This window comes from Cetorhinus maximus, chromosome 2, assembly GCF_964194155.1.
Source record: "Cetorhinus maximus chromosome 2, sCetMax3.hap1.1, whole genome shotgun sequence".
Lineage (NCBI taxonomy): Eukaryota > Metazoa > Chordata > Chondrichthyes > Lamniformes > Cetorhinidae > Cetorhinus > Cetorhinus maximus.
The window spans coordinates 14,594,096-14,620,784 of NC_135880.1; the positions used below are offsets into that span (position 1 = coordinate 14,594,096).

Consider the following 26,689-nt stretch of genomic DNA (forward strand, 5'->3'; position numbering starts at 1 on the left):
AAAATGACATCATTGCGTTAGAAACAGTTCAGAGAAAGTTCACTCGACTCATTCCTGAAATGAAGGGCTTATCTTTGGAAGAAAGGATGAACAGGTTGGGCCAATGCCCATTGGAGTTTAGAAGAATGAGAGGTGGGGCAGAATTCTACGCCTTGTGGGCAGGCGGGCGGGCGGGCGCCTGACCCGATCGGGCGTAAAATAGTGCGAGAAGACATCGGGCCAGCGTCCTGATGTCATCCTGCAAGCTCACAATCTTCAGGTCAGCAGGCGCACACGGAAGTCGGAGACACTCCCGCCATAAATTAAGGGGTCAATTGAAGCCGATTTTACGTTGCCCGTGTGACTTCGTGCTCGTTGCATGGGCTTAACGTGACCTTCAGAGCCACTAGCATGGGGTTTCCACCCACACAGTCAGAGCTGATCTCAGGGCCGCAATATTCATGCCTGTGGAGCTAGTCCACATTTTGCAAAACCTCATCCAAGGGCGGGGTAAAAAGGGTCAGCAGCATCGCCAGTGTGAGCAGTGAGGGGTTTAGGAGATAGTTTGCTGCTGGTGGCTTATTTGAAGTTGACAACTTCATCTCAGTTCTGAGCTTCATCCTGAGCATTTCCAGGCTTCATTTCAGGACCTATTGGGATCTCCAAGGTCCCCTGAGGATTTTGACCGTGTGGACTCTTCCAGGTATCAGCTAGCCTTTCGTGACCCTGGTAATGGGGATTGTGCTCTCCGCTGGAGGCTCCTCTTCTGAGGAGGAAGAGAGGGGCAGAAGGGGGAGGAGGCCAGGTGTCCTTATTCAGCCTCCAGGGGAGGGACCTGTGGGAGGAGAGGCGCAGGCACAAGGAGTGCAGGGCCAGCAGGTAGTCCAAGGCGGAGGGGACTGCAGAAGACGCCACTACCCTGCTGCCAGGGTTTACAGGCAGTGATGCAGCCACCTCAATATGTCCGAGGTGCAATGTCGAAGAAGGCTCCGCCTCTCCAGGGAGACTGTGACCTCCATTTGTCAGATGATCGACCCTGAGATCAGCTCCGACTGTGTGGGTGCAAACCCCATGTCAGTGGCTCTGAAGGTCACAGTGGCCCTCAACTGGCTCTTCCCAGGGCTCAGTGGGGGATCTGTGTGGAGTCTCCCAATCAGCGGTCCACAGTTGTGTCAAGCCGGTGACAGAAGCTCTGTTCAGGCAGGTACTGACCTTTATTCTTTACCATATGGACGAGGCCAGCCAGGCTGAGCGAGCCAGAGGCTTCGCGGCCATTGCTGGCTTCCCCCGTGTCCAGGGTGCTATAGACTGTACACATGTGGCCATCAAGGTGCCAGCAGGTGAGTCTGGTGCCTTCGCCAACAGGAAGGGCTTCCACTCCATGAACGTGCAGATAGTGTGTGATCACAGGATGCTGATTCTGCAAGTCTGTGCAAGTTACCCAGGCAGCTCCCATGACGCCTACATCCTCAGACACTCCCAGGTGCCGGGGCTCTTCAGTGCTCCAGCCCGGCTGGATGGATGGCTGCTGGGTGACAAGGGCTATCTGTTGAAAAGGTGGCTTGTGATGCCTCTCCATCACCCAAGAACAGAGGCAGAGCAGCGTTACAATAGGAGCCATACAACGGACGGTGGTAGAGAGGACCATGGGTCTTATGAAGATGTGCTTCTGATACCTGGACCGTTCAGGGGGAGCACTGCAATACCCTCCCGAGCGGGTGTCACTGATAGTGGTTGCATGCTGCGCTCTCCACAATCTGGCACTGGCAATGAGGGGGACTCACTGGAGGAAGAGGATCTTGACGCAGCTCCACAGGCCGCAGAGGATGAATCCAGTAGTGAGTCAGAAGAGGAGCACGGTGAGGAGAACGCTGAGGGGGTGGAGGCAGATCTCTGTATCCTTCCGGGAAGCAGGGACACCAGTAGGGCCTTGATCCAACGCTCCTTCCGCTAGGCTGCCAAAGATCTGCTTCCAGCTCATGCCAGGGCTGCCGCCTCCATCCCAGATATCTGAAATGACCCTTTCATTTGAACCCAAAGAACACTCAGTGCCTGTGCAATAAGGTTTTGAGCCACTCACATCCAGCATTACACACTGGTGTACCCTGCACCAATAAAAAAGGTGAAGCAAACTCAGGCCATGACGACAAAAACAAAGAAATTAACATCATCTTCTCTGGTCTTCATTCCTGGACCAGTAAATATAAACAAAACATTACACAACAGAAGGTCACCCGTGACCAGTCCCTCTTGTGCTCACGGTGCCTTGAACTTACGTTTGTGCGTGCTACGTCTTGATGCTGACTCGCCCTGGCACTGGCATTGGAGGCAGCTGCTGACTCTGGTGTCTTGTTGGCCTTGATGACCTTGGAGATTGTCCTCTGGCCAGTGGAGCCTGTGCTGGCCCCACCTAGGAGGGAACGGCCAGTGCCACGGTTGGCATCTCCCCAGTCTCCGCAGCCTCATCAGATGCCACGGTCACTGGCAGAGGGGCGGAGCAGCTGCTGCTGTCATCCAGAGCACCCTGAGAGGAGCCCGCAGAGACGACAAGCAGCCTGTGCGCCAACGTGAGGTCGCTCTGGACCTCCCTGCTCACCATTGATAGACGGGCACCTGGCTGGGATACTGGGTGTCTCATCCATCTCCCACACTGGCACTGACCACCTGAGGTCATTGCCTGTGTGAGGGCTTGCGGGTCTGAGCGCAACCCCAGGAACCCCTCATTCTGTCCCTGGAGTTGCCTCTCCATGAGGGTCACCACTCTCTCAATGGAGGAGGCAATGTGCTCGGCCATGAGGGTCAATGCAATGTAATTCTCCACATGGACTCCTCCACAACAGAGACCATGGCACACATACCCTCATGGATCTCCGCCAGATCCTCCCGCAGGTCCCGCTGGACATGCAGCATCTACCGCCTAATGGACGGCTCCAGAGGCTCATCACCCGCCTTCGACTCAGCATCGTCCTGGTCCCTAGCAGTCCTCCAAGTTCCGGTGCCTTGGGCACTCTCTGCCTCTGCCTGCTCCTCAAGCGAGTGTGAAGTGCCCTCACTGCTGTGTTCTGACATTCTAGCTGAAGGTCTAGTGCCTACCGAGGTGCTGGTTTCTGCGCTGGTTCAGAGAGTGGGTGTGATGCAGGTGCATGTGAAGCCCTGTGGTCCTCTGGCGTCAGGGGTGGTTCTTCGGGTCCTGCGATTGGGTGCGTGGTGGTGAGTCTAAGGGAGAACAACAACATGTCATTAGTTTAAGTCATCACACTGTCACTGTGCATGCCAGGCACCCTGGTGAGACAATGGAGATCTGCATCATGGTGCCATCATCTTTCAATGATCAACGAGGAATCCAATTTTGAGGCTCCCATCAATGAAGAGACTGCACAAGAATGTTTGCACCATCCGAAACTCTCACCTCTGTGCACTGCACTCTTACCTTCGCCTGGCACCCCAGCCTCTCCACGGCCGGTTGACCGAGGTGTGTGGGGTCTCTCCAGCTCCAAGGCATCCTGATCAAATCTGGATAGGAATAGGAGGTTTGGGGGGTCTCCGCCTGTCTGTGACCTCTCAATATTGTTATGGGTCGCCTTCTCCTGAAAGGACAAAGGAGCATGGATTAGTCCACTCTCTACCTGCAGCCCCATTGCAGCCTGGCCAACCCCAGCTGAGGAACACCTGGCAGGGCACATCCGAGTCGTGGCCCTTGAGCCGCAAGGCACTCAGTCCAAGCAGCCGGGGCTCACCCCCTTGGCCAGCTCCGGCGTCATTGACAGTTGGCACTCAGACTCTAACACTCCTCAGCTCCACGGTGGGGAGACGGCCAGACCTTAACACTTCAACACACTGATCCACACCAACACGGTACTCACCCTTCCCGAGCGCAGCGGGTTGTTACCCATGTGCTCCGCACGATGTCGTGGTTACTGACCTGTGCAGCCACCTCCTCCCAAGCCCTTTTTATTAGGTGCAGTGGCCTCCTCCTTCCATCTCTGTGGACAAGGCTGTCCCTCCTGGCAGCCGCCTCCTCCAGGTGGACCACGAGGCACTCATCTGAAAACCCGGGGCGGGGGGTCGAGTGCCCACCTGACCTGCCCTCCCACCTGACGACTCCGGCCGCACTTGATGCCATAAGTTCAGAGTTCGCAATGCCGGAGGTACGTTCTTCCCTGGCAGCCTTCAAGGAGCCGCCTGTGCCATTTTTAAACCGGCCACTGGGTCGTCATTGGCCCTTCCCGACCATTGTGGAGACGCGTTTCATGCTGGACGGGCCTGAGTTGGTCAGCCAGTGTGAAATTGCGGTTGGGCAGCCCCCCCAATTTCCCGACTGGTCGCGGACCCGCCGATAGCGCCCAAGAGTAAAATTCGGGATGTGACCTTAATTGAAACATACAAGATCCTTTTTTGCGATTCATGTACCAGGACACCCAGATCCCTCTGCACCACCAAGTTTTGCAATCTCTCTCTATTTAACCAATATACTGCTTTTCTTTTAAGGAGGAGAGTTTTTTTCCTCTCAGACGGTCATTAGTCTGTGGAACTCTCTTCCCCAGAAAACAGTGGAGGCCAGGTCATTGAATTTATTTAAGGCTGAGTTAGACAAATTTTTGATGGACGAGGGAGTCAAGGGTTATTGGGGGGGAGGGGGGGGGGGCAGACAAGAAAGTGGAGTTGAGACCACAACCAGAGCAGCCATGATCCTATTGAATGGCATAGCAAGCCCGATGGGCTGAATGGCCTAAGTTAAGGTTAAGTGAGTGGGCAAAATGTGGCGGATGGAGTATTATGTGGGAAAATTTCTCCATCTTAAAAGGGAGGCCTCTTATTCTTAAACTGTGTCCCCTAGTTCCAGTCTCCTCAGTGAGTGGAAACATCCCCCCGTTATCTACCCTGTCAAGTCCCCTCAGAACCTTCTTCAAAATCCTATGTTCCTGTAAAGCCTGCTCCTTTGACCAAGCTTTTGTCCATCGGCCCTGATATCTCTTTATGTCTTTATGGTTTGGTGTCAAATTTTGCTTTATAATGCTCCAATGAAGTGCCTTAGAATGCTTGAGGAAGGTGCTGCATAAATACAAGTTGTTGTTGTTGTCGTGGGGGTTTGGCCCAGACAAAGCTGTTCCATCCAACTGATTTATAAGCAGATTCGCGGACTCCCAGGCCGCCTGTAATTTCCGAGGCCTGGATGAGTCCTTGTATATGCAGAGTGCAAGAGCTGCAGCCCCTCTTCCACTGTTTGAAAGGGGGGCTACTCCTCAATTTCTGGCTACACTTCAGTCCCACGCCCCCAGTCCTCGGCCACCCGTTTCAGAGGGCAGTTGAAGGACCACCTCGCAGGACTGCTCCTGGGCCTGGTCCCACCTCGGCCAGCGGGCAGTCGAGGTGGTTGTTTGGACCCAGCTGCCTGCGCCTCTTTTGTAGCTATGTTGATGCCTGCGTTTCCCTTCAGTGGGATCATGTGGTGCCCATTGGCGCGCTTGTGACTTTCTGTGACCCGTGGGCACTAGAGGGACTGGAGTTCCTCATCGACGCCCGGAACCAAATTTTAATTTAATTTGATGGATGGAGATATCCATCAAATTTTAGTTTAATTCACATTTAAGTGTCGGTACCCCGACGGAGTCTTCGAATATTTTTAAGGCGGAGTTATATAGATTCTTGATAAGCAAGGGGGTGAAAGGTTATCTGGGGTAGGCGGGAATGTGGAGTTGAGGTTACAATCAGATCAGCCATGTCCTTATTGAATGGCGGACCAGGCCCAAGGGGCCGAGGGGCCTACTCCTGCTCCTAATTCGTACGTTCATATGTAAATGGGAGAAATTGCCCCCCCCACCACCGTGTCCCCACCCCACCCCTCCCGGAAGAGGGGGCGAGGAGGACCCCGGTTAAAACGATGCCGATTGTTTACATGTAACTCTGAATCCTCTACGAAGTACCTTGGGATTTTTTTTCTACATTAAAGCAGTTTTGTAAACGTTCATGGTGTTTTGTACGGTGGTTTAACTTTGTAAGTTTTACCTTTCAACCACCTCTCAGCGGACGACTGCATGGCATCTCGCTGCTTGACATAAAACTGCACCACACTGTTGTAAAACAAATGGAAAAGAAGCAGTTCAAATCAGTCAGTAATACGTTTTAAGTTCTCACAAACTCTTCTATGACACACGCACACACACACACACACACAGCTCCTCATTCAAGTATTGCTTCTAAAAAAAAAAATCACTTTTGTTATCATTGCTTTGAACAAATCTCAGACTAACCATCCCTTCTGGGGTCTCAAGCGCAACTGACAACTCGCGCCGACTAACAGCAAATTACCCTAAATCTGTGCCCTCTGGTTACCAACCCCTCTGCCACTGGAAACAGTTTCTTCTTAGTTACTCCACCAAAAACCTTCATGATTTTGAAAATGGAGTGCAGCCGACTGAGTGAAAATGTGGAGTTTGGCGAGAGGGGGAGTTTTAAGTGTTAGTTTTGTTCTTAAATTTTGCTCTTAAAATCTAACCTGGTCTGTAATTAGCAGTGACTGGAAAGTACTGTGTAAGCAGGCTAAGTTCTTTCTTTCTTGCAGTTTAGACAGGACAAACTCACTCTCGGTCGTAGAAGCTGAGTAGTTAATTAGCTAACTGGGTGAATCTGGTTAATGTCGCCCTAGTTCAATTTACTATAAATTCAGGGTTCTTTAGTGCAGCCTTGGCAAATGGAGGGCAGCTGAGCTAACGGAGTGAAGACTTGGAGTTTGGTGAGAGGGGAGTTCAGAGAAGGAGTCATTCGTTTCCTCTTTCTCACCCCACAGAAATTAGTTCTTATTCTTACGAAAGGGGAAGGAGCTAGCTGTTTGGGAGTCTCTGGGAAGTGGGTAAGTTCTATTCTATCCCTATGGTTTAAAATAGTACGCCATTTGGTGGTAAAATTAATACAATTGAAAAGAAAGCAACATAAATAAGTGGCTAATATAATGAAGTAATTATTTAAAACACATTAAGGATGGCAAGGACGGGTGATCTGTCAAGGCTGCACATGTGGGAGCTGCTGGATAACACTGGGCAGGATGAGGTTTCCTAAAAAATGTAAAGGCCACTTGGCCTTTTCGCCTGCCCGACAACTGTTAGGTTGGACGGGCAAAGTAAATTTCAAGTTAATGACATTGTTAATGGCCTTAGTAGGCCTTTTATTTATCGGCTGGTGTTGGCCGTGTGCCCACTGAATGAAATTTTGCGCGAGTGCGTGATGACATTGGAACGCACGCCTGATGTCATCGCGCATCATTTTACGCTCGGTTGTGTTGGGCACAGACCCGCACGCCGAGTGTAAAATTCTGCCAATTGTGACCCAGGGCAAACACGTCTGCAGTAAGTGATTGTGGCTTGAGGAACTTTGCCTCAGTCATTGAGCTGGAGGCTGAGCTGCAGGCTCTGCAACACATCAGGGAGGGGGAAAGTTACCTGGATGCTTTATAGCAGGAGGCAGTTACACCACTTAGGATAGGGTCTTCTGATTGGGTCAGTGGTAAGGGACAGGAGGGTGTGACTGCGAATGAGGCAGGTAAGAGGACCCAGAGGGCAGGAGTGCAGGAGTGTGAGCCTCTGTAATTGTCAAACAGGTCTGAGGTTCTCTCAGCTTGTTTGGATGAGAGTGGGGGCTATAGGGTGGATGAGCAAACTGACCATTGCACTATGGTACAGGAAGCCGTCCAAGTGGGGAGAGACAAAAGGAATGTAGTGGTAGTAGAGGACGGTATAGTAAGGGGGATTGACACTGTTCTCTGTAGCAAAAAGCGAGAGTCCAGAAGGCTCTGTTGCCTGCCTGGTACCAGGGTTCGGGACATCCTCTCAGGGCTGGAGAGGAACTTGCAGTGGGAGGGGGAGGATCCAATGGTCGTGATCCATGTAGATACTAACGACGTAGGCAAGATGAGGTAGGAGGCTCTGCATAGTCAGGTACCAAATTAAGAAGCAGGGTCTCAAAGGTAATAATTTCTGGCTTATTACCTGGTCCACATAGGACAAATCAGATTAGAGAAATGAATGTGTGGCTCAAAGACTGGTGTGCGAGAAGTGGGTTCTGGTTTGTGGGGCACTGGCATCAGTATTGGGGAAAGTGGGATCTGTACGGTTGGGATGGTCTACACCTGAACCGTACTGGGGCTGGGGTCCTCATGAGACGCATAACTAGGGAAGTAGAGAGGGTTTTAAACTGAATGGTGGGGGCAAGGGATAAAATTTGGAAAGATGTGGTAAACCAAAGTGTAGGGACAAGGCAAGAGAGACAGGTATTAATACGGGAAATGGAGACAGTGACAGGAAGGGACAGAGAGTACAAATCTATGAGTAAATCAGCAGATAAGGCTTGACGTTACAAAAATAACAGAAGGGCAAAACTAGAGCCTCTATATAAATGCATGCAGCGTTCAAAACAAAACAAATGAACTGATAGTAGTGCAAATAGAAGTAATTAAGTTTGATCTGGTAGCCATTACAGAGACATGGCTACAGGATGACATAGATTGGGAGCTGAATATTGAAGGGTATGTGGCATTTAGGAAGGACAGGAAGTTAGGAAAAGGTGGAGGAGTGGCTCTGTTAATTAATGATGGTATTAGCACATTAGAGAGGGATGACCTAAGTTCAGGAAACCAGGATGTAGAAGCGGTTTGGTTTGAGATGAGGAATGATAAAGGCAAGAAGTCACTTGTGGGAGTGGTGTACAGGCCCCCTAATTGTAACTACACAGTAGGACAGAGTATAAAAGAGATAGTGGGAGCTTGCCAGAAATGCACAGTAATAATCATGGGGGATTTTAATCTGCATATAGACTGGAAAAATCAGATGGGCAAAGGTAGCATTGATAGGAGTTCATAGAATATTTTTGGGTTAGTTTCTTAGAACAGCATGTTCTGGAGCTAACCAGAGAGCGGGCTATACTAGACTAGTCTATTTCTGGTTGGCAGGATGTGACGAGTGGTGTGCCGCAGGGATCAGTGCTGCGGCCTCAACTTTTTACAATTTATACAAATGATTTGGATGAAGGAACCGAAGGAATGGCTGCTAAATTTGCTGATGACACAAAGATAGTTAGGAAAGTAAATTGTGAAGAGGGTGTAAGGAGGCTACAAAGTGACACAGATAGGTTAAGTGAGTGGGCAAAGATCTGGCAAGAGGAGTAGAATGTGGGCAAATGTGAAATCGTTCATTTTGGCAGGAAGAATAAAAAAGAAGCTTATTATCTAAATGGCGAGAGATTGCAGAGCTCTGAGATTCAGAGGGATCCGGGCGTCCAAGTGCATGAATCACACAAGGTTAGTGTGCAGGTACAGCAGGTAATTAGAAAGCCAATAGAATATTATCATTTATTGGGAGAGGAATTGATTACAAAAGTAGGGAGGTTATGCTTCACTTGTAAAGGGCATTGGTTAGGCCACATCTGGAGTGTTGTGTACAGTATTGGTCTCCTTATTCAAAGAAAGATGTAAATGTGTCGGAAGCAGTTCAGAGAAGGTTTACTAGACTAGTACCAGGACTGGGTGGGTTGTCTTATGAGGAAAGGCTGGACAGGTTAGACTTGTATCCACTGGAGTTTGGAAGAGTAAGAGGTGACTTAATTGGAACGTATAAGATCCTGAGGAGTCTTGACAGGGTGGATGTGGAGAGGATGTTTCCTCTTGTGGGAGAATCTAGAACTAGGGGTCACTCACTTAAGACAGAGATGAGGAGAAATGTTTTTCTCTCAGAGGGTCATGAGTCTTTGGAACTCTCTTCCTCAAAAGGTAGTAGAAGCAGAGTCTTTGAATATTTTTAAGGCAGAGGCGGATAGATTCTTGATTAACGAGGGGGGGTGAAAGGTTATTGAGGGTAGGCAGGAATGTGGGGTTGAGGTTACATTCAGACCAGCCGTAATCTTATTGAATGGCGGAGCAGGCTCGAGGGGCTGAATGACCTGTTCCTGCTCCTAACTTGTATGTTCGTATGTCTCAAGTCTCCTCTTAACCTTCTCTGCTCAAAAAGGAACAATTTTTTGCTTTTAGAAACTAGAAAAAAAGTAGAATTAAATATAAACCTCCAGTTAATCCACTGATCGTATCCTATTACTTAGGAGACATAAAAGAGCAAATGTTACGTTGTAATTTTTACCTGTCAACATGCTTCAGGAAGCCATCCTGTCCCCACTGTTGAAGTAGCTGCGCAACCATGAGCTATAAATGGAACATAGATTAGTTGTACACATTTTGTAATACTTAAGTAAGCAGCAACACCTAGCGTTGAACATGTTTGACTTCTCTCTGCAACATTAAGCTTATGCTAGTTTTACTATCCCATCTACTTTGGGAGGGTTTAAGTTATCAATTGCACCCTCCACCCTGCCCTATACCCCCCCATTAATGTTTCCTGGGGGAGAATTTTCTCCCCGTCGGGCGGGCCGGTTGGGAGTGGGCGTGGAGCCGATCGCCACCCGCAATCGGCTGCGTGCCGCCATTTTACGTAGGCGGGCCAATTAAGGCCCGCCCATCGTGACACATGCCCGGTAGCGCTCAGCGCTATCTGTTGTGGGCGGGGGGAGAGTCGGGGCCTACTCTCTTTCATGTGCGCAGAAATCTCACTGAGGCACGGAGCTGCCTCAGGGACGTTAAGTTCAATTTGAAACTTCAAAACAAAAAAAAGTTAAAAATCATTTATACATGTTCCCTCATGTGACAGCGTCACATGAGCTGGGACAGGTTTATCAAATGTTTGAACAATATTTAATAATTTAATAAACCCTTCATGAAACCTCATCCCGCCCGTAGATGAGGTTACGTGAAAAATGCGAAGGCCGCCTGGGCTCTTCGCCTGCCCTGCCTGCCAACCTTAAGACTGGATGGGCAGCCCTGTCAATTTGGTTAATTGCTTTACTAATGGCCTTAACAGGCCTTTGACAATTCGGCAGGCGCGCAGCCGACTCCAGTGAGCGCCTGCCGAATGAAAGACCAGAACGGCGCGCGGCGATGTCCGGACGCACCCCCGACGTCACCGTGTGTCACTTTACCAGCTGGTGCCTGTGGCCTGCCCCCGCACACCGAACAGAAAATTCTGCCCCTGATAAAGTATGATTGATGGACAGATTGTCCGAACGAGGGGCGATAGGCCAGTGAGGATCAGCCACACCCGCTGGAGCTGGAGCAAGTCCAAGAATAGGACCACAAACATGCTAGCGTTTTTTTAAAAATTAGGGATGTTAGGCCAAACACGATTTAAGTCGAAGTGATTCTTCCTTGGTATCGTATTTGACCACGAGATGAGCTACTGACTGCACATCTGCACTGTCACTAAGACTACATAATTCCATATTCGGGATATCACCTTCTCCACCCCTACCTCAGCTCATCTGCTACCGAAGTCCTCATCTGTGCCTTTGTTACCTCTAGACTTGACTATTCCAGCACGCTCAAGGCTGACCTTCCACATTCTACCCTGCACTAACTTGGGGTCATCCTAAACTCTGCTGCTCAGGTCTGAAGTTCCTGTTCAGCTATCACCCCTGTACTCGCTGACCTACACTGGCTCCTGGTTAAGTAATGCTTCGATTTAAACATTTTCATCCTTATTTTCAAATTCCTCCATGACCTCACCCCTCTTTAGCTCTGAATCTCTTCCAGTCTCACAATCCTCTGAGATGTCTGCGATTCTCTAATTCGGGCCTCCCCTGATTCTAATTGCTCCAGCGTGGGCAGCTGTACTCTCAGTTTCCTCGGCTCTAAGCTCCCTAAATCCCTCCCCCTCCCTTTCCTACTTTAAGACACTTCTTAAGACTGAAATCTTTTGACCAACCCTTTAGTCATCTGCCTTAAAACCTCCTTATATGACTTGGTGTCATATTTTGTTTCGTAATGCCTCGGGACCCTGCATTATGTTAAAGGTGCTTCATGAATAGATGATGTTGTCGTATGTCTGACAGAAAGGGTGAATGTTGATAACGAGACCTGATCTGATTGTGAAAATCAATCCTTCAGCTTTGAATCTGCTTCTTTTTAGAAAGCCGATTAAGTGTTTGACCTTCATACACAGACTCTGGAGAGTTTCCAAAGGTACATCTTCTCACCAATTCAACTGTTACAGAAGAGGTCTAGTCACAGCGCTGTGTCGACGTTGTTGTCAATGAATGAAACACATGTCTCTTTTTTCAGCAATACTCAAATGCTTAGTTCTTAATTATTTTACGAACTCTACATTCATGATGCTACGTAATTTTATCCAAGGTGTCCTTCAATTAAGTCAGTCTTAGGTCACGTCAGCTTTAGGCCATGTCGGCCTTAAGTCAAAGTCAGCTGTAAGATACGTCAGCCTTAACCTTGAAGTCCACGTCAGCCAGAAGTCAAAGTCAGCGATGAAATATAAACCGTTGAGGTAAAGATCAGACTGTGTGATATATGGTAACTAATGAATCAATCTGAAGAAAGGTAGGTGGACTGAATTGTAAACAGGCGCAGTGACCATGGCTGAGGAATGGTGGGGTTCGAGTCACTCACATAAATGTTCTGTTACACAATCTGAAAGGCCTTTTGACTCAGGGAAAATCTGTTAAAGATTCCTGAGCTCAGCACAGAATGAGAACAAAAAAAAAAGGATTTGGATTTATATTGCACCTTGCATGACCTCAGGAATACTTTACAGCCGATGAAATACCTTTGAAGAATCATTACTGTTGTAATGTAGGAAACACAGCAGCCAATTAATGTACAGCAAGCTCTCACAAACAGATATGTGGTAACGACCAGATAATTAAAAAAAAATGATGTTGATGAGGGATAAATATTAACCTCGATCAGGTGCCAGCAGGAAAATAACAACGACTTGCATTTATGTCACACCTGTAACTTTGTGAATTGTCCGGCAAAAAAATTCACAGCAGTACATCGAGTAAAATGCTCGGCTGAGTCCCAGACGGAGAGATAAGGACAGGTGAACAAAGGCTTGGTCAAAACACTGGGTTTTAAAGGAATGATTCAAAAGAGAGAGGTGGAGAGACTTAGGGAGGGAATTCCAGAGCTCAGGGTATGGTAGCTGCAGGTATGGCTGGCACTGGACAGCTAACACTGGTGGAGGAGCGATGGAAATCAGGAATATGCATGTGGCCAGAATTAGAGGGCCACTGAGATTGTAGAATGGTGTAGGGTTAGAGGAGGTTACAGAGACGGAGAGAGGTGAGGTCATGGAGTGATATGAAAAAAACAAGGATGAGAATTTTAAAAATAAACTAGCGAATGGAGATCAATGAGCACAGGTGCAACGGGTGTTACAGAGTTGGGGTTAGTCAGGATACTGGCAGTCAAGCTTTGGAGGACCTCAGGTTTTCCGGGGGCGGTAGGCGGGAGGCAGGCCAGGGGAGCATTCTGAGTATGGTCTGGAGGTAACAAAGGCATGGGTGAGGACACCCAACTTGTTGGAGATGGAAGTCAAAGCGGGGCAGGGCAGCAGGGGCAGAGTAGATAGGCTCAGGGAGAGACTGGCACTGACAAATGAACTCCAATGAGAAACTGAATTGACTTGTTGATAGAACCAACAGCCGGAAATCCCTGCGATTATCAACACGTTTGTAAATTTGTTCCTGAGGATTCTCTTTGTTTGGTACTTTCTAAACAAAATGGCCAACTTGTTCCTTCAGCAGTAGCTGAGGTAATCTTCACAGATGGATTTTTAAAAAATTTATTCATGGGATGTGGGCTTCACTGGCTGGGCCAGCATTTACTGCCCATCTCTAATTGCCCTTGAGAAGGTGGTGGTGAGCTGCCTTCTTGAACCGCTGCAGTCCATGTGGTGTAGGTACACCCACATTGCTGTTAGGAAGGGAGTTCCAGGATTTTGACCCAGCGACAGTGAAGGGACGGTGATATATTCCCAAATCAGGATGGTGAGTAACTTGCAGGGGAACTTCCAGGTGGTTCCTGCTACAGGTTGGTGACCAGTAGAATTCTTTACCCTCTACACTGTTTGTAGCAACTGTAGCTTTAAGAAATGTAGTGACCGTAGCTTTAAGGCACATTGTACTGTGTAGTATCACGTGACAGTGTGAATGAGTCAGCCCGAAGTGCGGGGAACCTTAGGGGAGGTAGTTTTTGTCTGGTTGTGGATCTTGATGGAAGCGTATAACTGCTGCTGAAGCCCTGTCAATAAACTTCATCGCTTCTTTTGAGAAACCTGTCCAGAAAATCAAGTCTATGACACTGTTCATTCCAGGTGCTGAGTATAACTGGCCTGAGAAGGAGAGGGTTGTGACTGAGTACTTGAACAGGAGGGGTTGAAAGCAAGCAACTTGCGAGATGTATAGAGAGGCATCCCCTTCCTCTCGCTGCAAATGTTTCAATTACTTTCACAGAGATTATATAAATGACAATGGAAGGACATCCCATTTTCTAAACTTGGGTTAGTAATTTGAGTCATTCTGCCTTTTGCAAATGTATATATTCCAAATAAATTGGGGGATTCTCACAAAACATTTGCAGTAAAATGATCTGACTGTGAAAATAATTGAACACATTATTTAATACGAAGAAATGAATTGTTTGATGGGACGCTTAAGTGGTTTGTCAAGAGAGATCATGCATTCATTTTTTCTTTCATAGTCAACATTAGACTTTTAATTCCAGGTTTATGAATGAATTCAAATTCTACCATCTTCCATGGTGGGATTCGAACCTGGGTCCAGAACTTTACCCTGGGTCTCTGTATTCATGATGGATTGATTATTCACCTACTCAATCACCGAGACCGATTGATCACGTTAGTCAATTGATTATTTAGTTAAGCAATTTGTCTTTGGCAACTCTAATCTACATTTTGCAGAATCAGACAGAGCCACTAATTTATCTTTTGAGGCAATCGATTACTTGTTCCCGTGCACTTCCGACATCGCAAAGTCCATTTAGTCGATCCTATCCATCAAGGTTAAATAAAAATCCAGTAACGTTTAAGCATCCACTTCTTGCAGCTACTCTGCAAAAAATACATAGATCATAGGTTGGTTCTCGTCTGTCCTTCAAGGTGAAGATCACCATGTTCATCACTTGCGGCGGGTATGTAGGTGACTGCTATTATTAAATCATTTTGATGACTCCTTATTGAGTTTTTGCTCTTTAAACAGACCTGGAATGTGTCTGGATAATAACCTCAAACATTTTTCCACCTCTCAAGGCTATAGACCCACTATGGGTGATGCCATGTCTCAGAATGGGTCACCAGCTTTTGTGGGGGGGCAGTGGGGAGGGGGCTGGTGGGAAGGTGAAATTCCAAAATATGTTGACTAAAAAGTATGTCACTGCTGGGAGCTCGAAGAATGAAACAGCATAGTATAATACTTGGAAATAGGGAAGGGACTAGATTTGGTTCTATTTGACCTAGAGAGGTTAAGGAGGCCTAGGGAACTATTTTGTGAAAATATGGAACTCGTTCAGATGACACAAGGCACTTTTTTTCACGGAGAGTCGGTGACCTCCAGACGAAGTTGATGGCATATGTAACAAATGCAGATTCTCTGTCAGCATTCAGAAGGCTGGAGAAGTGGCAAACATCACTAGATACCAAAAGCTAGCCAAATGAATGGGGACTAATGGCACTTGTCGCTGTGATTTCCTGAAGATCATGTGGTCAGCACTAAGTCAGTTTCATGGTGGTGGGGGCGGGGGCGGAGGGGGCATTTAATCGGGCAGAAAGGTGGCAGGTGGGGATCTCGGTGTCTTCCCGCCTCCACCCTGATTAAGTCTGAGGCGGAAGGCTCGTGGATGGCCTTCACACCCCAGCGCCAACTGAGGCCCTTAAGTGGGCACTTAATGCCCACCTAAGGGCCTCACCCCATTGCTGCTGGTATTCATCCAGTGGCGAGAGGGGTAGTTGCCTTGTTGGGAGTATGACAAGCCAGCCTGGCGGGGTTGCTTACAAGCTTTTGGTGGGTGGGGGGGATGCCCTCCTTCAAAAGGCATTCAGTGCCTGATCGAGGGGCTTGGCATCGGGAAGCTGAGAGGGGGGCCCACTTGCTGCTGACCCCCCCCTCACTCCACCCCGCGATCTCCATCCCACCATAACTTGCTTGTGGCCTGGGTCCATGATGATTCTGGGCCTCAGGCAGTTGGCACCTTTCGGGATCCTTGTTCCTGGGGAAGGCCCCGCCAAGAAGAGGCGACGTCTGGCCCTTGCCAGCCAGCTGACGAGACCCCTGTGGCCTCCATTAAATGGGGCCCTAAGAGTTTTTTTGAAAAAGTGTTCCTATGTTACAACAGTGACTACACATCAAAAGTACTTCATTTGCTGGAAAGCGCTTTGAGCCATCTTGAGGTCTTGCTGACTCACTATCAACGCAAGTTCCTTCTCCTTTTGTCTCCTTCTCTGGTTTATGACCTCGCACAGTTGAATCCATGACTGTGGGAGGAGCTGGGGTCGGTGGGATAAAATAACATGTGTGAAAGTCACACCATGCCACTGGGACAGGATCAATGGTTTTTTCTTATCCCTATTCAGATGGCGCTTGCAGTGGACTTGTTAAGATAGCCGCACGAAATCCCTCCATTTTATCAAATTATCAATCCCCTTTAAAAAAAAAAATTGGTCAATGTCTTTGTTAAAATAAAAGAAATTTCACACAAATGTACTAGTGCTCTCGAGAGGAGTACTGCAGAGCCCGAATTCACCCCATGCTGTCAGCCAATGATGTGGTACAAATGTTCAAATGAAAATAAATGGGCATTCGATCTGTTCCTTTCTACCAACATCGATTGTTTAAAAACTTATCCTTTTGATTTAAATTTGATATCAGTCAGGAAGGAACTTACCTGAGTGAAGGTGCTGACGTGCATCGTGGAAACTTGAATGTGTAAAATGACTCGTTCTATGAGCGGTTTGGGACCAGTTATGAATCCTATTCTCAACCTATTAAAACACAAGAGCAAGATAAGATGCTTCAAATATTTGCTGCCCTTTGTTTTTACACGTTCCTTTCTTTTTCATGTAAAAGGAAGGGGAAGTTATGTTCATTACGTGAAGCAGCTTAATTGGACACCGCTCCATTTCTTCCTCCGATATGGCGTACAAAGTCTAAATTGAACTCTTCCTCAAAATTACCCTGACAAAGTCTCTTACTCCAAACTTTACCAACTGGTGTTTTAAGATGCTTATTTGAATGGATTTGATGTTGTATCCTAACAGTTGTTCCAATGGAAACCATTGACTTTGAAACGGCTACAGCTGAAGCAACAAGGGAATTTAATGCCCTCCCCCATGGTGAATTAGATGGTGGGATGGGCATTTAATTGGGCAGGAGGGGCGGCGGGGGTTGGCGCTGCCTTCCTGCCCTGAGGAAGTCCGTGGTGGGACTTAGTTTAGCATCAATGGTGGGTAAGGTTTTAGAAACAATAACCAGGGGAAAAAATCAACAGGTACTTGGAGAGGTTTGAGTTAATTAAGGAGTGTCAGCATGGATTTGTAAAGGGCAGATTATGTTTGACTAATCTAATTTAATTTTTTGATGAAGGGAATGCGGTGGAAGTTGTCAATATGGATTTTAAGAAAGCCTTTGAGGAACCACATAAAAGGCTGGTGAATAAAATTGAAGTTTATGGAATAGGAGGGTCGGTGTCCAATTGGATAAAAAAAAATGGTTAAGGACAGAAAGCAACGAGTCATGGTAGATGGTTGTTTTTCGGACAGTGGTGTTGCCCATGAGTTAGTAGTAGGACCACAGTTATTCTTTGCTATCTATAAAAGACTTGGATCTTGGAATGCGGAGTAGAATTTCAAAATTTATTAATTATACCAAACTTGGCACAAATCTAAAGTGTGTAGGAACAGAGGCACCCGGGGGTCGATGTGCATCGAACTTTGATGGTAACAAGACATACTGAGAGAGTAGTTAGCAAATCATGTGTGATCTTTGGCTTCATAAATAGAGGTATTGAGCACAAAAACAGGGAAGAACATTTATAAAGCTCTGGTTAGGCTCCACCTTCAGGCACTTAAACTGTCCCTCGCTGTTGCAGGAAACTGCAAGCCAATTGAAAAATCCCGGTTAACCCACCACCCCCATTAATTGGCCTTAATTAAGTCCTTAACCTGATCGGTTAGCCTAATCGGTTAGCCCTGCTGGACCTGATTCTGCCATCACTAAAATGGCTGGCGCTGTGAATGGCATCATGAAATCAGCACGCTGGTTGGCATCGGTATTTTCGTACCTTGTCTGCCTCCATTCCTACCCCAGCGGGACCCGAAAATCTAGTCCTTTGACTCTAACGAGGCATCACCTCAAGTCAGGAGAGAGCCCTTGTTGCGGCTCTTGCCCTGCACATTAAAATCTAACTGGCTGTGGTCAGGAACTTCTTTCGGCTGGGCAGACAGCAGTGCTGGTGTAGGCTGCCTGGCTGGCTGGCTCTCACCAGGCATCACAGGTTGGCAGTCCATAGAAAATAGGAGCAGGAGTAGGCCATTCGGCCCTTCGAGCCTGCTCTGCCTTTCATCATGATCATGGCTGATCATCCAACTCAATAGCCTGCTCCTGCTTTCTCCCCATATCCTTTGATCCCTTTCGCCCCAAGAGCTATATCTAACTCCTTCTTGAAAACAGAGTGTTTTGGCCTCAACTACTTTCTGTGGTAGCGAATTCCACAGGCTCACCACTCTCTGGGTGAAGAAATTTCTCCTCATCTCAGTCCTAAATGGTCTATCCCATATCCTCAGAGTGTGACCCCTGGTTCTGGACTTCCCCACCATCAGGAATATCTTTCCTGTATCTACCCTGTCTAGTCCTGTTAGAATTTTATAGGTTTCTATGAGATCCCCCCTCATTCTTCTGAACTCCAGCGAATATAATCCTAACCGAATCAATCTCTCCTCATATGTCAGTCCCGCCATCCCAGGAATCAGTCTGGTAAACCTTCGCTGCATTCCCTCTATAGCAAGAATATCCTTCCTCAGATAAGGAGACCAAAACTGCACACAATATTCCAGGTGTGGTCTCACCAAGGCCCTGTATAATTACAGCAAGATATCCCTGCTCCTGTACTCGAATCCTCTCTCTATGAAGGCCAACATACCATTTGCCTTCTTTACCGCCTGCTGCACCTGTATGCTTATCTTCAGCGACTGGTATATGAGGACACCTAGCTCTCGTTGCACATTCCCCTCTCTCAATTTATAGCCATTCAGATAATAATCTGCCTTCCTGTTTTTGCTACCAAAGTGGATAACCTCACATTCATCCACATTATACTGCATCTGCCATGAATTTGCACACTCACTCAGCTTGTCCAAATCACCCTGAAGCATCTCTGCATCCTCCTCACAGCTCACCCTCCCACCCAGCTTTGTGTCATCTGCAAATTTGGAGATATTACATTTAGTTCCCTCATCTAAATCATTAATATATATTGTGAATAGCTGGGGTCGCAGCACCGATCCCTGAGGTACCCCACTAGTCACTGCCTGCCATTCAGAAAAAGACCTGTTTATTCCTACTTTTTGTTTCCTGTCTGCCAACCAGTTTTCTATCCATCTCAATACACTACCCCCAATCCCATGCGCTTTAATTTTACACGCCAAGACAGGTACTTTCATCAATAGTGTAAAGAACATATCTTTTGATTTCTCTTGGACTGTGGATTAAAATTACAATGGCTGTCGTTTGAAGGACATGTCTACTGGAATAGTGCGAGGGATATATACAATGTTGCTGTCCTGGAACAGAGTGTGCCATGAAAGACAGGATGGTGCTGAGGAGGAGCCTGGTCTAATGGGGAACTGCCTGGTAACAATGTTTTAATTGGCTCCTGACCAGGTGACCAGGGTTTATGTGAGAGCAGTGTAGCAGAATAGCTCATAGCCTGAAAGGAAAAAAACTTAAAACCTCTGTGTTCTGTGTGTAAGGTTCCTGTAATTCTACAATATTAGCTCGTTGGCTTTTTTTTACTCATATCTCCATAACCTGCTCTCTCTGAAAACCCCTGTCAAGAGGAAAAGGGGAAAATCACTGTTAGAGACATTGAAAAGCAAGTGCTCAACCAGTGAACTAAAGACTGAAAGTACTGGAAGACCACCTCGTGTCATCAACAAAGAACTGAAAGGAATTTGGAAGACAGCGATCAAAATCAACCCCATTGAGCCCTGTACTTTGGAACTGGTGCTATTGAACTGCTTTATCCCATCCTTAAAATCTATGTTTTTGTGTGTCTTATGTGTCTTGTATGTGTGTGTTTTTAGGGATTTAAGAAGGGTTGGAGTTTAGGTTATAGAGTTAGAAATTAGCAGTTCATATATTTTTTTTGCCACTGGTTAAAGACAATTTGTTCAGTAAACAGTTATTTACTTATTAAGTTTACAAACCTAGTGCTTATATTTTGTCAACCTAAATTAAACAATTAAGTGGGTTGATCAAACTTATCCCATTTGTCGCAGCTCGGGGAGCAGTGGGGCTTGATATTACAGTGCACTGTCCCCAGTGAGCCCGTGACAACAGCAAAAGAGAGACAACATCCTTACCCTGAAGACAAGATCTTGGAGAAGGAATCTGTCCTGATTACCCGACCATCAACATCCAAAGAAAGAAACGATGGAATCCAAGGCTGAAAAAAATCAAATGAAAAGCACAAAACAGCCCTAATCAGTTGTTCAGGACAATATGAAGATCCTTCATAGTGTGTCAGCTGTGGGTAGCGCAGAGTTTCGCCTGAGTCAGGTGGTTGTAGGTTCAAAGTCTAGGTCCAGAAATTTAAGCACAGAAATCTAGGCTGATAATCCCAGTGGAGTACTGAGTTGCACAGTTGGAGGTACTGTCTTTCGAATGAGATGCTAAGCCATGTGGATATAAAAGATCCCACGGCACTCTTTTTGAACAAGAGCGGGGGAACTTTTGCTGGTGTCCTGGGCAATGTTTATTCCTCAATCAACAACATTGAAAGAGATTAACCGGTCATTATCACATTCCAATTTGTGGGAGCCCGCTTTGTGCAAATTGTCTCATCTTCTGAAGGAAATAGATAGATTTCTGGACTCTAAAGGTGTCAAGGGGTATGGGGAGAGTACGGGACAATGGCGTTGAGATAGGGGATCAGCCACGATCATGTTGAATGGCGGAGCAGGCTCGAAGGGCCAAATGACCTACTCCTGCTTCCATTTTCTATGTTTCTAATATTACAACAGTGACTATTGTTGTGACCATGTTAAGGGCCATTAACGTCTAAAGAAGAAATCCAAACACCCAACAATTAACCGACAGAACTATACTACAAGATTTTACGTTTTTAAACAAAAAACAAATATATTGTATATCAAAAAAGAATGAAACAAAGAAAGCACTATTAACTTAACACTATAGTTTACAACAATGTATATTATGAACTCAGTTTTACTTCTTACTTCTCCTCCCCCCTCAAGTGTTTTCTTATCTTGTGAAATCTTGAAGTTTCATTCACTTTCCCTGGTACCAACCAAAAAGGTATGCCACAGCCCTCCAGAATTTATTTTAATTCTCCTTCGCATTCCAGTTATTCCCCAAGGGAAAAATCGTATGGAGATCCATCCATCAGCTTTTGGCTAAGTGATCCTCCAATTTTCTTTAAAGACTTCACAGCTGTGGATTCTTCATCTCTTTATCCTGGCTTTGGACATACATAGACTGTTCTTTCCCAGTCCGTTCTCACAGTTCCTGTAAGGAGTTTTCCAAGTTAACTATTCAAGTTAACTGCTTTCTGCCACAAGGCTCTATGAGCACCACTGTAGACTTCTCCCCCTAGCTTCAAACTAGGCAAACACTCCGGCTTCTTTCCCCCTCATAAATTCCAAACTGAACTGTAGCCCTGACCTGTACTCCATGTGGTTTACAATAAAGTTAGTATTTTCTCTGCTTAAATGCAGGCCTGACTAACATTCATCTCCTTTTGCTCTCCCCACTCTGAGTTGCAGTGTACACAAGGCCAAATCTGCAACTGGCACCATCTGTTCCCAAACTGAACTGCTTGCCTCTGTCAGTAAACACACACAGATAAATTAAACAAAAGGATCTTACACCTCCACAGCCTGTCTCTATGACAACATGGTATGCTTTGATATGGGCACAAACAGAAATGCAAATAAATTAGTTTACCTTCAACAGAACTCTTTGATTCTGCAACCCACAGGAATAATCTTTAATAGAGTTTTACGACCCTCATTTCCAGAATTAACTTATTTTACGGAAATGAGGACAAACACTCTGGATCAGAAATGGATCACCAATTATTAAAGATTTTTTCCCCCCATTATCAACTCTGACCTTGTAAGATAAACACAGGGTAGCTTTTAACTGTAATAAACTTCAAGCTGTTTTAATTGCATTTGCTTCAGGGTCGCTTATCAGTTTCTTAATCAGATGCTCCCATTTTTTATTTACAGTTAAAACTTTAATTCCTGAAATTCAAAGTTCTATTTTAAAGCATATGAATTATGAACCCGATTTTCGCAACTCTACATTTCAGTTGTCTGTAAAGCACTTTGGGAAATCCAAAGGAAATCCAAAGGTTGTGAAAGGAACTACATAAACACAACAGCAACTTATTGTTATATAGCAACTTTAACGTAATAAGCCTCCCAAGGTGCTTCACAGGGGCAATATAACATACTTTAAATTATTATTATCAGACTGGGGAAGTATAGTTCGAGGTTAACAATCCATTCAAATGGCTTTGGAGTTTAGAAGGATGAGGGGGGATCTGATTGAAACTTACAGAATACTGAAAGGCCTGGACAGAGTGGACGTGGGGAAGATGTTTCCATTAGTAGGAGAGACTAGGACCCGAGGGCACAGCCTCAGAGTAAAGGGAAGACCTTTTAGAACAGAGATGAGGAGAAACTTCTTTAGTCAGAGAGTGGTGAATCTATGGAATTCATTGCCACAGAAGGCTGTGGAGGCCAGGTCATTGAGTGCATTTAAGACCGAGATAGATAGGTTGTTGATTGGTAAGGGGATCAAAGGTTACGGGGAGAAGGCGGGAGAATGGGGTTGAGAAACTTATCAGCCATGATTGAATGGCGGAGCAGAGTCGATGGGCCGAATGGCCTAATTTCTGCTCTCAGGTCAGGAATCAGATTGTCTGACTTGGATGGTGTCATAAGAGTATAATAATTTTCATATTATTTTTCTGGTGCATTATAAAGTAGGTTTATAGGGGTAAATAATTAGGTCTGGTTGTGTGTGTGATTTAATTACATTTTGTAGCCGAGCAGACTGTAAGTTGAAGTTATCAAAAGGTGTAGAAGGGTCTTCAACATGCCAGTGAGTAAACATGGTTGGGGTCTTAGCATGTAAAATGTGACAGGAATTTGAATTTTTAGATAGATGAAGGGGATTTCAATATCAAAGAGGTTAATGAGAATAGTAGCAACATGAAAAGGTTATATTATGAGAAAGGTCAAAGTTGCAAAGACATATGGAAACAATGGAATTTACACATTAAATAGGGAGAAACATGTATAAAGGAGAATAAGGCTATGTGTCGGGGAAAGCATTGTAAGATCTAACAGAAGTGTGAGAAGCCTCCAGTATTTGTGCATTTGTGGTCTGGCCTACATGTGACTCCAGACCCAAAGCAATGTGGTTGGCTCTTAAAATGCCCTCTGAACAAGGATGGGCAATAAATGCTGGCCTAGCCAGCAGTGCCCACATCCCAGGAATGAATTTTAAAAAAGCCTGCTGTCTACAGAAACCGAAGCTGGAGAAAGCCACTTTGAATTCTACTGTCCAAGGTAATGTGTTAATATGCTGGATTTGTTTGAAATCTATTTTTGGACCATTGCCTTAAAGGGAGTGTAACTGGGAGCCAGGTTAATTAGGAATTTTAGGAGTTGTTATAATAATAAATTTTAAACCTATGTATGTGCTTGAAATCTTTTCTTTTGTTAATAAATATTTTAATATTAGTTTCTTGAAAAATCTCTAAAGTTTCGGTGGACTTATTACCTCTGAATTCAGGGCACGTTCTCTCGAAATAAATACAAATTGCAAAACCCTTGAGATAGCGCAATCAAGTTCCCCTCGTGGATTTGATCCAACCTGGCACACATAAGAAGATCATGGCTGATCTACCCCAGGCCTCAACTCCTCTTTCGTGTCAGCTCCTTCTAGCCCTCAACTCCCCGATTATTTCAAAAATCTGCAGCGTCATAACAGATGGTCACAGTCACAAATTGACCTGTTGCTCATGTTCTACTTGTGGAGAAAGTGACCCCACCTTCTCCGCCAGTCCTCAAGCGGTTGAGGGTTGTCCAGATTTTCCGTGGAAGTTTGAAAGCTGGGACTTCACCACTCCGGTCAGTTATTGGGGCGGTGATGTTTGCAGTCGACCGGGAGGTGCAGCATCATGAAGTGAGGCCTTCGTTAGTTTGTTGGGTATGGCCATAAGACCATAAGATGTAGGGGCAGAAGTAGGCCATTCAGCCCATCGAGTCTGCTCCGCCATTCAATGAGATCATGGCTGATCTGCTAATCCTCAACTCCACTTTCCTGCCTTGTCCCCATAACCCTTGTTTCCCTTACTGATTAAAAATCTGTCTATCTCAGCCTTGAATATGCTTAACAACCCAGCCTCTACAGCCCTCTGCAGTAAAAAATTCCACCGATTCACTACCCTCTGAGAGAAAAAATTCCTCGACTCTGTTTTAAATGGGCGACTCCTTACTCTGAGATTATGCCCCCTGGTCCTAGACTCTCTGACAAGGGGAAACAACCTCTCAGCATCTACCCTGTCAAGCCCCCTAAGATTCTTACATGTTTCAATAAGGTCGTCTCTCATTCTTCTAAACTCCAATGAGTACAGGCCCAACTTACTCAACCTCTCCTCATAAGAAAACCCCTCCATACCCGGGATCAACCTAGTGAACCTTCCCTGGATTGTCTCCAATGCCAGTAAATCTTTCCTTAGATAAGGGGACCAAAATTGTTCACAGTATTCTAGGTGTGGTCTAACGAGTGCCTTGTATAGTTTTAGCAAGACTTCCCTATTTTTATACTCCATTCCCTTTGAAATAAAGGCCAACATTCCATTTGCCTTCCCTATCACCTGTTGAACTTGTATGTTAGCTTTCTGTGATTCATGCACAAGGACTCCCAAATCCCTCTGTGCTCCAGCCTTCTGCAGTCTTTCTCCATTTAAATAATATTCAGCTCCTCTATTCTTCCTGTCAAAGTGCATAACCTCACATTTTCCCACATTATCTTCCATCTGCCAAGTTTTTGTCCACTCACTTAACCTGTCTGTATTCCTCTGTAGACCCTTTGTGTCATCCTCACCACTTGCCTTCCCACCTATTTTTGTGTCATCTGCAAACTTGGTGATATATATTCACTCCCCTCATCTAAGTCATTAATATATATTGTAAATAATTGAGGCCCCAGCACTGATCCCTGTGGCACTCCAATAGTTACAGGTTGCCATCCTGAAAATGCCCCCCTTATCCCAACTCTATTTTCTATTAGCTAGCTAATCCTCTACCCATGCTAATATACTATCCCCAACACCATGGTCTCTTATCTTATTAAGTCGCCTTATGTGCAGTACCTTATCGAACGCCTTTTGGAAATCCAAATATATTACGTCTACTGGTTCCCCTTTATCTATCCTGCTTGTTACCTCCTTAAAGAATTCTAATAAATTTGTCAGGCATGATTTCCCCTTCATGAAGCCATGCTGACTCTGCTTGATTAGGTTAAGTGTTTCTAAATGCTCTGCTATTACATCCTTTATAATGGACTACAACATTTTCCCAACAACAGATGTTAAGCTAACTGGCCTAGAGTTACCTGCTTTTTGTCTCCCACCCTTTTTGAATAAAGGTGTTACATTGGCCATTCTCCAATCTTCTGGGACTTTTCCAGAATCTAAGGATTCTTGGAAAGTTACTACCAATGCATCCACTATCCCTGTAACTACTTCCTTTAATATCCTAGGATGCAACCCATCAGGTCCAGGGGGCTTATTGGCCTTTAGCCCCATTAGATTCCCTAGTTATTGTATTTATTTCCTCCCCACCTTTTGCCCCTTGATTATTTAGTATTTTTGGAATGCTATTAGTATCTTCTACTGTGAAGACTGAAGCACAGTATTTATTCAATTCCTCTGCCATTTCCTGATTCCCCATTATTATTTCCCCAGCCTCATTCTGTAAGGAGCCTATGTTTACTTTGGCCTCTCTCTTCCTTTTTTATATATTTATATTACTTGCTAGTTTACCCTCAAAGTTTATTTTCTCCCTCTTTATTTTTTTTTGATCTCTTGTTGGATTTTAAAACTTTCCCAATCCTCTGGCCTCCACTAATCTTTGCCACATTGTATGTGTTTTTCTTTCAATTTGATCATGTCCTTAACTTCCTTGGTTAACCATGATTGGTTTTTCCCCTTCCTTGAATCCTTCTTCCTCACTGGGGGATATATCTTTGTTGAGAGTTATGAACTATTTTCTTAAATGTCTGCCATTGTTCATCAACTGTCTTTTCTGCTAAACTCCTTTCCCAGTCCACTCCAGCTAACTCTACCCTCATTCCTTTGTAATTACCCTTATTTAAGTTCAGCACAGTTGTTTCCGACCCAAGTTTCTCACTCTGAAACTGAATGCTAAAGTGGGGTGTGTTCCAGGGAGGGAGTAGGTTTTCCAACTTGAAAATCCACGAACTGATGCTGTCAAAAAGGTGAAACCCGGCCTCCAGGCTCCCACTGCAGGTAGTAAAAACCCACTGGAAA

The 26,689-nt window shown here is 45.8% G+C and overlaps 1 protein-coding gene across 1 annotated transcript in view; it reads right to left on the minus strand.

Moving 5' to 3' along the window:
- aadat (aminoadipate aminotransferase) overlaps positions 1-26,689 on the minus strand; it is a 104,435-nt gene that overhangs the window by 19,888 nt on the left and 57,858 nt on the right. Inside the window, exons 8-11 of the mRNA XM_078561397.1 lie at positions 20,460-20,542; positions 16,766-16,862; positions 10,101-10,162; positions 5,986-6,050 (exon numbers count right to left, since the gene is read on the minus strand). Of these exons, the coding sequence (XP_078417523.1) occupies positions 5,986-6,050; positions 10,101-10,162; positions 16,766-16,862; positions 20,460-20,542 (307 nt within the window). The remainder of the gene's footprint in view (positions 1-5,985; positions 6,051-10,100; positions 10,163-16,765; positions 16,863-20,459; positions 20,543-26,689) is intronic.